Here is a 14,586-nt window from a genome sequence, read left to right on the forward strand (position 1 = left end):
GCATGTTCTCACTCATAGGTGGGAACTGAACAATGAGATCACCTGGACTCGGGAAGGGGAACATCACACACCGGGGTCTGTCATTGGGGCGGGGAGGGGGGAGGGATTGCATTGGGAGTTATACCTGATGTAAATGACGAGTTGATGCGTGTTGACGAGTTGATGGGTGCTGACGAGTTGATGGGTGCAGCACACCAACATGGCACAAGTATACATATGTAACAAACCTGCACGTTATGCACATGTACCCCAGAACTTAAAGTATAATAATATTAAAATAAAAATAATAATAATAATAATAAATGTTCCTCTCCATTTATTTCCAAGCTCTTTACCAGTCTGGTTTTCGGATTTTAACTTATGAATCGTTTCTTCAGAACTAACAACCCACAGACCTGCCATCTACCTACCTACTGCTACCCCCTCCACCAAATCTTTGACCAATTTCACCCTGAGCCTTGCAAGGGAAGAAAAGGAAGAAACCTCAAAGAATTCTCCAAGGGATGTGAAGAATGGAAGAGATAGAGCCAGACCAAGAACCACTTTAATCCTCCTCGCCAAGTTTTATCATTGCAACTTTCGTATGCTGGTCATCTTGGCCCAGACCAAGAGATGGTGAATTACAAATTCACTGACAACCACGGCAGTAATAAAGTAATTCCACCCAGTCCTCTTGAGCTTCAACTGAGGCATATCTTCATGGTAAACAGCCCTTTCCTCTTCTCTTTCCCCTCTGTGTTAGCTCCCCCAGATATGAATATGACTTCCAGCCCCTGTATTCCAATTTCCTACAATTCAGTGGTGACCCAGTTTAGGGCACCACCAGGGAAGATCTCCAATCCTGTGTTTCTCTTTCTGGTGTGCCACTACTTTTAACTTTTACCCCCATTTCCTATAAAGTGGTGGCCAGATCTGTGCAATGTACAGGTGGGTAGATAAGTTTTCCTAAAACTGTATTTCAGTTTTATTCTTCATCTCAATTTCTTTTTTTTTTTTTTTGTTGAGACGGAGTCTTTGCTCTGTCGCCCGGGCTGGAGTGCAGTGGCCGGATCTCAGCTCACTGCAAGCTCCGCCTCCCGGGTTTATGCCATTCTCCTGCCTCAGCCTCCGGAGTAGCTGGGACTACAGGCGCCCGCCACCTCGCCCGGCTAGGTTTTGTATTTTAGTAGAGACGAGGTTTCACCATGTTAGCCAGGATGGTCTCGATCTCCTGACCTCGTGATCCGCCCATCTTGGCCTCCCAAAGTGCTGGGATTACAGGCTTGAGCCACCGCGCCCGGCCTCTTCATCTCAATTTCATACCTCAAAATATTTCTTTCCTTACTGATTCTCTTCTATTTCTTTCTTTCTGCAAAGAAGAAAGTATGAGGGTTTTTTAAGGATAATCCCCTTCCCTCTGCCCCTAATACTGATCTCACCACTTCTAACCAGGAATTATCCACCCTCTCCTTTGCCTTGACCACTTTCACCTTTCTAATGTGCCTTTTGAGAGAACATCCACCTCTCTCCTTTCAACCACCAAACTTCTGGAAAAATAAATTCTGATTATATTTATCACCATCCATTTATTCCTTCAAATTTGCTTTTGCTCCCAACATTCAACTTAAAGCCATTTGCTTAAGGGTCATCAATGTTCTTTCCTCTGTCCTCATCTTCTCTTCTCTAGCCTTCTGAGAGAATTGATACTATTAAACCTTCCTTCTTGGAACTACTTCTTCCCTTGGCTTCTGAAACATTTGCAATCTATCCTTCTCTGACTGCTCGTTGTCTGTTCTTTTCTTTTTTTTTTTTTCTTCTTGAGACAGGGCCATGCTTTGTTACCCAGGCTAGAGTACAGCGGCACTATCATGGCTCACTTGTAGCTCTGAACTCCCAGGCTCAAGAACTCCCCGCCTCAGCCTCCTGAGTAGCTGGGACTACAAGCACATGCTACCACATCCAGCTAATTTTTTTTATTTTTAGTAGAGATGAGGTTTCAATATGTTGTCCAGGCTGATCTCAAATTTCTGCGCTCAAGCCATCTGCTCACCTCAGCCTCCCAAGTTGCTGGGATTACAGGCATGAGCCACTGTGTCCGGTCTTCTCCCTTTCATTCACTTATTTTCCTCTTTCCAAGCTTCTCTCAAAAGTCTTGTTCTTTCCATGAGCTCTGTCTCTCTTGTGCATCTTATGTATTTCCAGGACTTCAAAATACTGTCTACCTCTATGAAAACAATGCCTAAATCTCTCTACCCAGCTGCAATTTCAAAACTATCTGCTGGACATCTCCACCTGGATGTCTCCCCAAACTCATATCCAAAGCAGAATGAAACATCTTTTCAAAAGATATATACACAAACCCCTATCTCCTTTTCTTAACTGCCATACCCACCCAGCAGCTCTTTCCTCCGGCACACCCTTCCCGTCTCTAGTACAGGAAGTAACTGTTCCCTCCAAATGCCAAATATGTCAGCAGAGATGGGACATTTATGAATGGACATCTGTATAGCTCTGGAAGTAAAAGGTAACAGTACCAGGCACAGGGTCACATACAAGAAGCACTGTTTACAAACCACACTGAATTTTTTATACAAAAAATAAAAACTCCTCCAGCCTTCTGCACTATTAATATTATATTATCCTTCTGGGACCTCTGAATCTCCTCCAGTGCCTTCCTTTCTCTTATTCCCCACTCCCCATTCACTCATGTTTCACATACAGCAAATAATCAATAAATAATACATTAATGAGAAGAAATGCCTGTGGGGAAACAACTAGTTTCAGCTTTGCAAAGCCCTCTTCACAGGACATAAAGGATCAACAGTAACCCAGCCCAAATTCTTATGGGATCTGTTTTCTATTTCCACCACAACCCTTCAGTGAGTCACTAGGACAGTGACTCATTCAGCGCTAGAAGAGGAGCAGCACATGTTTAACTTGGAGTTTAAAGAATCAGTGTGTTCACTTTTAACTTCACCCAATCATTGATTCACAATCAAACCCCAAGTCATGTTTCTCGGTGGCTGAAAACGAACACCAGCGCTTAGGGTTGAAGGCTGCTGAAAAGCAAACATGAAAGTCCAGGAGGAGCCTTCCCTCCGCTGCCATGAATCATCACAGGCTTGCAGGGGCATGCTACTCACCCTCGAGCTTTCCAGCATTTGGTCGAGCACAATTTGTGAGATACCAAAAGGCAGTTGTTCTCATTCTAATGTGACTAAGAATCACCTGTGGTGATGGTGGAACATAAAGGTTAGATTCTTTTTTTTTTTTTTTTTGACAGAGTCTTGCTCTGTCACCTAGGCTGGAGTACACCAGTGCAATCTCGGCTCACTGCAGCCTCTGCCTCCTGGGTTCAAGCGATTCTGCTGCCTCAGCCTCCCGAGTAGCTGAGACTATAGGCACGCGCCACCACACCCAGCTAATTGTATTTTTGGTAGAGACAGAGTTTCACCATGTTGGCCAGGCTGGTCTTGAACTTCTGGCCTCAAGTGATCCACCTACCTTGGCTTCCTAAAGTGCTGGGATTATAGGCATGAGCCACCACACCCAGCTGAGATTCTTGATTCTTACCTATGTCTTGAGGGAGGCCATGAATCAGCCTTTTTAATAAATATAATTTGCACTTTGAGAAACACAGCAACAGAATTTAGTTTTTAAAAGGTCTATGAAGCTTCTAACCCAGCCCCCATCCCTTATACAGAACCATTAGTGCATAAAGAGCAACTCCACCTTGAGCTAAAATAAGAAACTTTTACAATATGCAAGTAAGCATTTTTAAACTCCTTAGTTAGCCTTATTTTCTTCCATATCAGAAGAATCAGCATTTGTAAATATATCTTAGGTCTTAAGCTCAGCTCTCCATATGTTAGGAAAGTTTCATAGAGTATAATGGAAATAGCACTGGACTGCAAATTTGGGAACCTGCAATCTGTTTCAACCTGAACTCTGCACCAATAAATGATCTGACCTTGGGAAAATCCCCAGATCCCATGCCTCACCTCAGTCTCCTCAGCCATATATTAGGTGATCGAATTGGCTTATCTTTGAGGTCCCCTCCAGCTCCAAAATTCTATGAGGCTGAAAGTAAACTAAGAGGAGAGCTAGCATTTCATCTTGTAATTCTTTCTATTCAAATTAGATTTCATTAGATTCAGGTCTACATTACTGCAAGCAAATGTGAAAATGATTTTAGTGGAAGATGACTATGCAACATTGCATCAATATCCCAAAATCAAGGAAACAAAAATACTTCACTCTCTTCCCAGCAATAGAAAACCTTATTGTCTGTGGACCTCAGATACAACTAACTACAAATTTAGGCTTCACCATTTACTAACTGGGTTAACTCAGAAAAACTAATTGTTCTCTCTTTGCCTCAATTTCCTCACCTCCAAAATGAAGACAAGAGTATCTACTTCATCAGGTTGTTAAAATCAAATATTGTGCATAAAGTCCTTGGTACTATGAGGAAACTGGATATTTAATATGTTAAATCCCTTCCAATCCCTTCCTAGGGGTGTGTCTTTTATAGAGTTCCCAGTTGAAGACCATCACAATAGGTGATTAATAATTGCCTTTGACATAAACTGTTGCTACTCTCTTCTAGTAACAATAGCTACCATTTTCTTGAATAATTCCTTTGTGTTAAGTGCCTTGAATATGTTACCTCATTTAATCCTCACAATATCCATATAATTGTATAAGGCAGAAACCACTATTTTTCAGATGATGAAACTGAAGCCTGGTGAGATCATGACTGCCCACAGCCACACAACCACTAAGTGGAATGGCCATCACCTGTGCCCAGGTAGCCAGGCTCCAGAGCCCAGGCACATCGTGATTACGCTGTGGTCCTTTATTCTCAGGCACCACCTACCTGTTAATATACATCACACACAATAGCAAAGACGATGTGTGAATGAAAAGCCTACACCCTTTAAAAATAATTCTCACATAACTGCAGGTTCAGACTGAGTTCTGTTGGCAAAGCTGCCTGTGAAAACCTGCTCTGGGAGATCTGCCCACACATTACACTAATTAATCTACTTTCATAAAGACCATGGGACTGATTTTTATCGACAAGGCATGAAATGCATGTTCAGGAGCTTTTTTTTCCACCAGAAAACCATCCTAACCGAACTGGATGATTTTTTTAAGTTTTTCAGCTAATATCTCAATTTTTAAAAATTTCCCACCCTTACTGAGCCAAGATGGAAAATAAAACATACCACAGTCAATGTGAGAAAGACAACAAAGGAAAAAAACATTTTTTTAAAAATCTTTTAAAAAAGAAGGTTAACACTCCATTAGCTCTCCAGAATTTTAGGGCAAAAAGAAAAAGCAAGTTATTAAAGGCTATAGACACATTTATAGAGCACATCCCACCCCAATAACTCAATGGGAAGATGGAAGTAGGATTGGCAGCATTTAAAAAATGGTGCTACCAAACCAGCAGGCACTTACCAGGAGACGTCCCTGCAAAGTCCCCAGATTTTTCAGTAGGCATTTTCGATTTAGCTTTTTGGGAGTTTTTGGTTTTGGGGGTTCTATTGTTTTTGTTTTTGAGATATAATCTCACTGTGTTATCCAGGCTGGTCTCAAACTCCTGGGCTCAAGCAATCCTCCCACCTCAGCCTCCCAAGCTCTGGGATTATGGTTGTGAGCCACTGCACTCAGCCTCTAGGATTTTTTTCTTAAATCAGGTTTACATGAAACTAATGACGATGAATTCATTAATGAGGGAGAAAGCCTATATTCTTTATTACTTGAAGTGACTCTTGTTCAGGAAAACCACTGAAAGTTTACAAATGAAAATGTCAAATTGTAGCAAGAGAAGGGAAAATAAAACAGAAATTATGGTTTCAAGGACATCACAAAAATTTAATTATTTTATATGCCTTAACAGATGAGAGGACAGATCTCAAAATGTTCTTAACTTTTTTTTCTTGATTTGGCATGGAACTCCAGAGCAACCTCACAGTAAGGAAAAAGAAAAATATATACCTATATGGGAAGAGATAAAGGGACAGACTCACTCTCCACCCAATACAATAGTCTGACTTGATTTCAAATGCCAATAGCTGCGCCATCTTCTCTCCTCTGGTAATTATTACATGCTGAACTTTTACTATGTTTTGTCAATTATGTTTATTTAACTAACTCTTTATGCAAAGGAAGATAAGATTAGGAACATAGTTCTAATCNGACATAAAGGATCAACAGTAACCCAGCCCAAATTCTTATGGGATCTGTTTTCTATTTCCACCACAACCCTTCAGTGAGTCACTAGGACAGTGACTCATTCAGCGCTAGAAGAGGAGCAGCACATGTTTAACTTGGAGTTTAAAGAATCAGTGTGTTCACTTTTAACTTCACCCAATCATTGATTCACAATCAAACCCCAAGTCATGTTTCTCGGTGGCTGAAAACGAACACCAGCGCTTAGGGTTGAAGGCTGCTGAAAAGCAAACATGAAAGTCCAGGAGGAGCCTTCCCTCCGCTGCCATGAATCATCACAGGCTTGCAGGGGCATGCTACTCACCCTCGAGCTTTCCAGCATTTGGTCGAGCACAATTTGTGAGATACCAAAAGGCAGTTGTTCTCATTCTAATGTGACAAAAAATCCCCTGGGGGGTGGGGGGAAAAAAAAGGTTAGTTTTTTTTTTTTTTTTTTTTTTTTTTTTTGACAGAGTCTTGCTCTGTCACCTAGGCTGGAGTACACCAGTGCAATCTCGGCTCACTGCAGCCTCTGCCTCCTGGGTTCAAGCGATTCTGCTGCCTCAGCCTCCCGAGTAGCTGAGACTATAGGCACGCGCCACCACACCCAGCTAATTGTATTTTGGTAGAGACAGAGTTTCACCATGTTGGCCAGGCTGGTCTTGAACTTCTGGCCTCAAGTGATCCACCTACCTTGGCTTCCTAAAGTGCTGGGATTATAGGCATGAGCCACCACACCCAGCTGAGATTCTTGATTCTTACCTATGTCTTGAGGGAGGCCATGAATCAGCCTTTTAATAAATATAATTTGCACTTTGAGAAACACAGCAACAGAATTTAGTTTTAAAAGGTCTATGAAGCTTCTAACCCAGCCCCATCCCTTATACAGAACCATTAGTGCATAAAGAGCAACTCCACCTTGAGCTAAAATAAGAAACTTTTACAATATGCAAGTAAGCATTTTAAACTCCTTAGTTAGCCTTATTTTCTTCCATATCAGAAGAATCAGCATTTGTAAATATATCTTAGGTCTTAAGCTCAGCTCTCCATATGTTAGGAAAGTTTCATAGAGTATAATGGAAATAGCACTGGACTGCAAATTTGGGAACCTGCAATCTGTTTCAACCTGAACTCTGCACCAATAAATGATCTGACCTTGGGAAAATCCCCAGATCCCATGCCTCACCTCAGTCTCCTCAGCCATATATTAGGTGATCGAATTGGCTTATCTTTGAGGTCCCCTCCAGCTCCAAAATTCTATGAGGCTGAAAGTAAACTAAGAGGAGAGCTAGCATTTCATCTTGTAATTCTTTCTATTCAAATTAGATTTCATTAGATTCAGGTCTACATTACTGCAAGCAAATGTGAAAATGATTTTAGTGGAAGATGACTATGCAACATTGCATCAATATCCCAAAATCAAGGAAACAAAATACTTCACTCTCTTCCCAGCAATAGAAAACCTTATTGTCTGTGGACCTCAGATACAACTAACTACAAATTTAGGCTTCACCATTTACTAACTGGGTTAACTCAGAAAACTAATTGTTCTCTCTTTGCCTCAATTTCCTCACCTCCAAAATGAAGACAAGAGTATCTACTTCATCAGGTTGTTAAAATCAAATATTGTGCATAAAGTCCTTGGTACTATGAGGAAACTGGATATTTAATATGTTAAATCCCTTCCAATCCCTTCCTAGGGGTGTGTCTTTTATAGAGTTCCCAGTTGAAGACCATCACAATAGGTGATTAATAATTGCCTTTGACATAAACTGTTGCTACTCTCTTCTAGTAACAATAGCTACCATTTTCTTGAATAATTCCTTTGTGTTAAGTGCCTTGAATATGTTACCTCATTTAATCCTCACAATATCCATATAATTGTATAAGGCAGAAACCACTATTTTCAGATGATGAAACTGAAGCCTGGTGAGATCATGACTGCCCACAGCCACACAACCACTAAGTGGAATGGCCATCACCTGTGCCCAGGTAGCCAGGCTCCAGAGCCCAGGCACATCGTGATTACGCTGTGGTCCTTTATTCTCAGGCACCACCTACCTGTTAATATACATCACACACAATAGCAAAGACGATGTGTGAATGAAAAGCCTACACCCTTTAAAATAATTCTCACATAACTGCAGGTTCAGACTGAGTTCTGTTGGCAAAGCTGCCTGTGAAAACCTGCTCTGGGAGATCTGCCCACACATTACACTAATTAATCTACTTTCATAAAGACCATGGGACTGATTTTATCGACAAGGCATGAAATGCATGTTCAGGAGCTTTTTTTTCCACCAGAAAACCATCCTAACCGAACTGGATGATTTTTTTAAGTTTTCAGCTAATATCTCAATTTTAAAATTTCCCACCCTTACTGAGCCAAGATGGAAAATAAAACATACCACAGTCAATGTGAGAAAGACAACAAAGGAAAAAAACATTTTTTTAAAATCTTTTAAAAAAGAAGGTTAACACTCCATTAGCTCTCCAGAATTTTAGGGCAAAAGAAAAGCAAGTTATTAAAGGCTATAGACACATTTATAGAGCACATCCCACCCCAATAACTCAATGGGAAGATGGAAGTAGGATTGGCAGCATTTAAAAAATGGTGCTACCAAACCAGCAGGCACTTACCAGGAGACGTCCCTGCAAAGTCCCCAGATTTTCAGTAGGCATTTTCGATTTAGCTTTTGGGAGTTTTGGTTTTGGGGTTCTATTGTTTTGTTTTGAGATATAATCTCACTGTGTTATCCAGGCTGGTCTCAAACTCCTGGGCTCAAGCAATCCTCCCACCTCAGCCTCCCAAGCTCTGGGATTATGGTTGTGAGCCACTGCACTCAGCCTCTAGGATTTTTTTCTTAAATCAGGTTTACATGAAACTAATGACGATGAATTCATTAATGAGGGAGAAAGCCTATATTCTTTATTACTTGAAGTGACTCTTGTTCAGGAAAACCACTGAAAGTTTACAAATGAAAATGTCAAATTGTAGCAAGAGAAGGGAAAATAAAACAGAAATTATGGTTTCAAGGACATCACAAAATTTAATTATTTTATATGCCTTAACAGATGAGAGGACAGATCTCAAAATGTTCTTAACTTTTTTTTCTTGATTTGGCATGGAACTCCAGAGCAACCTCACAGTAAGGAAAAGAAAATATATACCTATATGGGAAGAGATAAAGGGACAGACTCACTCTCCACCCAATACAATAGTCTGACTTGATTTCAAATGCCAATAGCTGCGCCATCTTCTCTCCTCTGGTAATTATTACATGCTGAACTTTTACTATGTTTTGTCAATTATGTTTATTTAACTAACTCTTTATGCAAAGGAAGATAAGATTAGGAACATAGTTCTAATCACTGTGGAGATGACGGCAATGATGCTGATGGTGGTAGAGGCGGTGACAGTGGTGACAGTGACAAGCAATCTTTTGAATCTCACTACTAGAAAGGCATTAATACACCTTTCCAGAACTCTGCAAAGTGTAGCAGAAATACTTTTCCTAAAGGTCTATTAATCACCAAAAACAGCCCATAATCGCCGGGCGCGGTGGCTCACACCTGTAATCCTAGCACTTTGGGAGGCCGACGCGGGCAGGTAACAAGGTCAGGAGTTCAAGACCATTCTGGCTAACACAGTGAAACTCCGTCTCTACTAAAAATACAAAAAATCAGCCAGGTATTGTGGCACATGCCTGTAGTCCCAGTTACTAGGGAGGCTGAGGCAGGAGAATCGCTTGAACCGGGGAGGCGGAGGTTGCAGTGAGCCAAGATCGCGCCACTGCACTCCAGGCTGGGTGATAGAGCGAGACTCCATCTCAAAAAAAAAAAAAAAAAAAAAAAAAAAAACTACAATCAATCCCCAATAAATATAGAATTAATGTATTTTTTAAATGAATAAGTAATATAACCTACACTCCTGGCCATAAAAGTGGGAATGTAAATAAAATCTCCCCCATATCTGGCAAACAAACAAATGAACTCTTCCCTAAAGAAATGCCATACTTTTTCACCTTTATTAAATACATTTTCCATTTGAACCCTTTAGTTATTACTATTTCCAACGCAAATTGAGACAGAAATCTATTGTGGTTTGGGTAAAACACCTCCCTACCCTGAGGATTTCTAAGAAGTACAGAACTGCTGGAAATAAGCTACTAAGAAACAGTCCACTGCCTTACCCAGCTCTACTACAAAATAAATCTTTATTAAAACCAACCTTCTGTTGTGGGGGTGGGGTGGCTCATAAGAAAATGATGAAACAATCGGGCTCACACCTTTAATCCCAGCACTTTAGGAGGCTGAGGTAGGAAGATCACTTGAGTCCTGTAGTTCAAGACCAGTCTGGGCAATATACCAAGACCCCATCTCTAAAAAAAAAAAAAAAAAAAAAAAAAAAAAAAAAAAAAAAGTTAAACCTAGCCAGGCGTGCTGGCACTTGCCTGTAGTCCCAGCTATTCAGGAGGCTGAGACAGCAGGATCACTTGAGCCCAAGAATTCCAAGTTGCAGTGAGCTATGATTTCACCACGGCACTCTGGCCTGGGCAACAGAGTGAGACCCTGTCTCTTAAAAACAAAAGGTATTTATTTGTTGGTGTTTATGTGATGGAGAAAAAACAAAACATGAGTCCACATCCAGATACTTGAAGATCCAGACCCCTGATTTAGAAGTCCTGGTTTAGCTACATATTGTTACAACTGGAGGAGCCAAATAAAGCAAAGGATGTGAAGACAAGCAGGGAGAAGTGTCTTGATCCTCAAGTCCTCACATTACAGGAAGCATCTGCTCTGAGAACAATAACTCCCAGCCTCTGATAATACAGTAACATTCTCCTTTGAAAGAGGAGAGTGCTCCTAGCAATGCCATTGTCAATGAAACTCTATGTCGATAGAGTCAAAAACAGCCCACAACAGCAGCAGCATTTTCCCTTTTTCCTTTCCACAGATCGATTCTGCTCCCAGGACAGCTTTGCCCGACCCAGTCTTGAGTACTTGAACTTTCCCATGGGCATATGAGGAAACCTTCTCCCATGAGAAGATCTAAGAATAAAGTTGAAAACCAAGCCACAACAACATGCACCCCCAATGCAGGTATCATTTGTTGCAAAAAAGAGAGAGACTGATATTGGAGATCACAGAAAAGACCCAGCAGGTGAAATTCTAGAATTAGAGTATGTAAATGTCCAAGCAAAGCTCAAATATTTATCAAAAACATCCATATATATTCTGGACCTCTGCATTGCACGAAAACTGCCACACTAGCGGAGCCAATACTATAAATTCGTTTTTGTCTTTTACTTTTATTTTAGTTTCAGGGATACATGTGCAGGTTTGTTATACAGGAAAATTACCTGTCATAGGGTTTTAGTGTACACATTATTTCATCATCCAGGTGATAAGTGTGGTACCCAATAGGTGGTTTTTCAATCCCCTCCCTCTTCCCACTCATAAATTCTTAATGAATAAACAATGAATGTGGAACTACCTTAAGTATTATGTCTTGTCATTTAATATTTCAATATTTTCTTCAGCAACCATCATAAGATCAGGAGTTATTCATTTTCAGAAATGATAGTTCAATAATGAAAGTTGAAGTCTGCCCCCATGTAAAAAGGAAATGGACTTTCTGCATCCTCTTCTGCAGTATTATTATACTAATAATATTAGCAATTGTTGTTTATTGCATGCCTAAGAGGTACTACACACAGATTTTAACTTTATAACTGCCTTGGGAAGTCAATTTCATTATTTCCATTTTATAGATGAGGAAACTGTGGCTCAAAGCAGTTAAGTAACCTACCCAAGATCACACAACTAGTAGCAAAGTAGTACCAGGATTCAAACTCAGATCTTAAGGGCTAACCTATACTTCCCCTCCAGGGAAATAAGACCTCCCACTTCCCTGACATTGCTTCTATGAGGGACAAAAGTGACTTGTCCCTACACACACCATCTCGTCCTGACTCCTATTCCAAATATACCTACCCAGTGAACTTCCAGTGGGGAAAGAACCAAAGATGCAGATAAACTTTTACTTTTATTTCATTTCATGATGGTGTTCATTTCTCTATGCTTGTAGAGAATAAACACTTCTATAATGAACCGTTATGGAATACCATCCACCCTTCATTACATGCCTTAAATGATTTTTTTAAAAATAACTCTTAACTTTATAAAAATGTATGTCTCAGCCAGGCACAGTAGCTCATGCCTGTAATCTTAGCACTTTGGGAGGCCAGTGTGGGTGGATCACTTGAACTTAGGAGTTCGAGACCAGCCTGGGCAACATGCTGACAGCTTGTCTCTAAAAGCAATTATAATAATCTAAAAAAGGAAAAAAAAATGCAATAAAAGTTCATTTTAATGAAAAAAGTTTTAAGTATTTACCTCTTCCCCCCAAAATTATTTTCCCTTAGTACTGAAAAGAAGACATTCATTGGCCCAATTTAATCTTGGGCCATGTTAGAACCCAGACTTGAAACAAGAACCAAACTTGGTTCTGTTACAAATGGCTCCCACTTTCACACTATTTTCTTTTTTTCTTGTTACTTTAAAGCTTAAGAAATATTCCATAAAACTAGATTTTAACTATTGTGTAGTTTTTTCTTTCCTTCCCACAGGCCTATTCTGTAAAATACTTTGCACTCAATAAATATGGTTTTGTGTTAGAGACTAACCCATTTCCTCTTCTGGGGCACACACTAGCCTACACTTCCCAGCCTCTTTTGCCTGTACATATGAGCATTGGTGCTGTGAGCTATTTCTAGGCCTATCCCATAAAAACCTTCTACATGCTCTTATCATGCTCTTCCCCTTCTCCCATGAAGAAACTCCATGCTCTTCCCCTGCAGTCTTGGGAGCCACATGATGATAATGGAGCCACAAAATGGAAGGAACCTGGGTCTCTGAATCTGCACTTGGAAGACCATCCGGGAACACTATCTAGGACTTTATATGAGTGAGAATTAAAAGTATATTAGGTAAGCTACTGCAAATTTGGGGTTTCTCTATTATACTACCTAACACATGACCTTATTAACATATTCCAATTATTCTGCAGAAGGGTAAGACTTTATGCTGTTTATCTTACCTTTTTCAAAGACTCCTTCTGCTTCCAGGACAGAGACAGTGAGGTTTGATGCTGTCTTGAGCAGCTCCGCCTTCACAGTGACCTGTGAGGGGCAGTGTTCCAGAAGCTCCACCCCAATAGTCACATTTCCTCCGGGCCTGATGATCCCTGGGGTTGTCACCAGAAACCTGGGCCTAAAGAGTTCCCAACAAGGAAAAACAAAGTTTCTTATCCTCGCATCTCCTCTCCTTTGTGACCCTCAGATTTCCTAGTGCGATAGACTCCATACTGTGCCAATTGCAGTCGTTTCTGTTAACATTGCCCACTGCTCTATTTAGCAACTGCACTGAAATGCTACTGAAACAACAATAATTCCCATAAATCAATTTTAATGCAGTAATTCATGCATCACTACTAGAGGAAGGCCTGTGTTATTTCCATTTTATAAACCACGAACAGCACAGAAGGAACCATGATGTAAATGACTTGCACCGGGGCATACTGGAGTTATTGGCAAAGCAAGTCTCTAAGCTTCTCCTTTACAGACGACCTTATCCCAGCGTGATTATTTTCTTGTTGTTGGTGGTGGTGTTTAACTAAGATTTTGCCTGTTTCTTATTCAAACCTTCATGTTTGAGTAGCTGCCCAACGAGGATAAAAAATTATTTAACCAATACCATTGACTGAAATATACCATTTGAAAATAAACTACAACTGGTGGAAATTCCAGGTATAACGGATTATAAAAAGAAGTCACTAAAGCAGCATTTTCTCTGCTGTAATTTGGGGTTAAGGCTCAACTACAGAAATCTTTAGGAATGAATGGGGCTTCCCATTATTGGGTGCTGTTGCTATCTTCCTATAATGTCTGCCCCTGAACTCATACATCAGTCCCCTCCGCCACACTTTGGCAATGCTAAGGTTGAGACATTTTGATTAGAAAAAATACATCATGTATTTGAGAGAAGAAACGCAATCTGGGAGCAAACAGTTGAAAAGCAAAAGGCAGAGGCAATGTGAACTAAAAATAAAATGACTCTTCTTCAGAAAGTTGTTATGGCCAGGGAGACGCTTAAACAACTTCATGAGTAGAGAAAGTAACTGTCCCATGGAGAGCCACGCTGAAGCTACATATGGTCAAACCCCCAGGCCAGTGCCAGGCTGGGGACTGCAGCCGCGCGGGCGTTTCCCACCCGCTGCGGCACAGCAGCCGCCACCTCCCCGAAGCCCCGGCCCAGAGCCACAGAGCGGCCCAGGCCCGCGCGCCCGCGCGCCCCCCGCGCGCCCACGTTCCTACCCGCGGGCCG

At 40.9% G+C, this 14,586-nt stretch overlaps 1 protein-coding gene across 1 annotated transcript in view; it reads right to left on the bottom strand.

Annotated features, from left to right (window-relative positions):
- Positions 1 to 14,586, bottom strand: part of CD109 (CD109 molecule) — a 152,841-nt gene that overhangs the window by 137,373 nt on the left and 882 nt on the right. Inside the window, 1 exon segment of the mRNA XM_017871333.1 lies at positions 13,301 to 13,473. Within this exon segment, the coding sequence (XP_017726822.1) occupies positions 13,301 to 13,473 (173 nt within the window).

This window comes from Rhinopithecus bieti, unplaced genomic scaffold (assembly GCF_001698545.2).
Source record: "Rhinopithecus bieti isolate Rb0 unplaced genomic scaffold, ASM169854v2 scaffold_4709, whole genome shotgun sequence".
Taxonomy (NCBI): domain Eukaryota; kingdom Metazoa; phylum Chordata; class Mammalia; order Primates; family Cercopithecidae; genus Rhinopithecus; species Rhinopithecus bieti.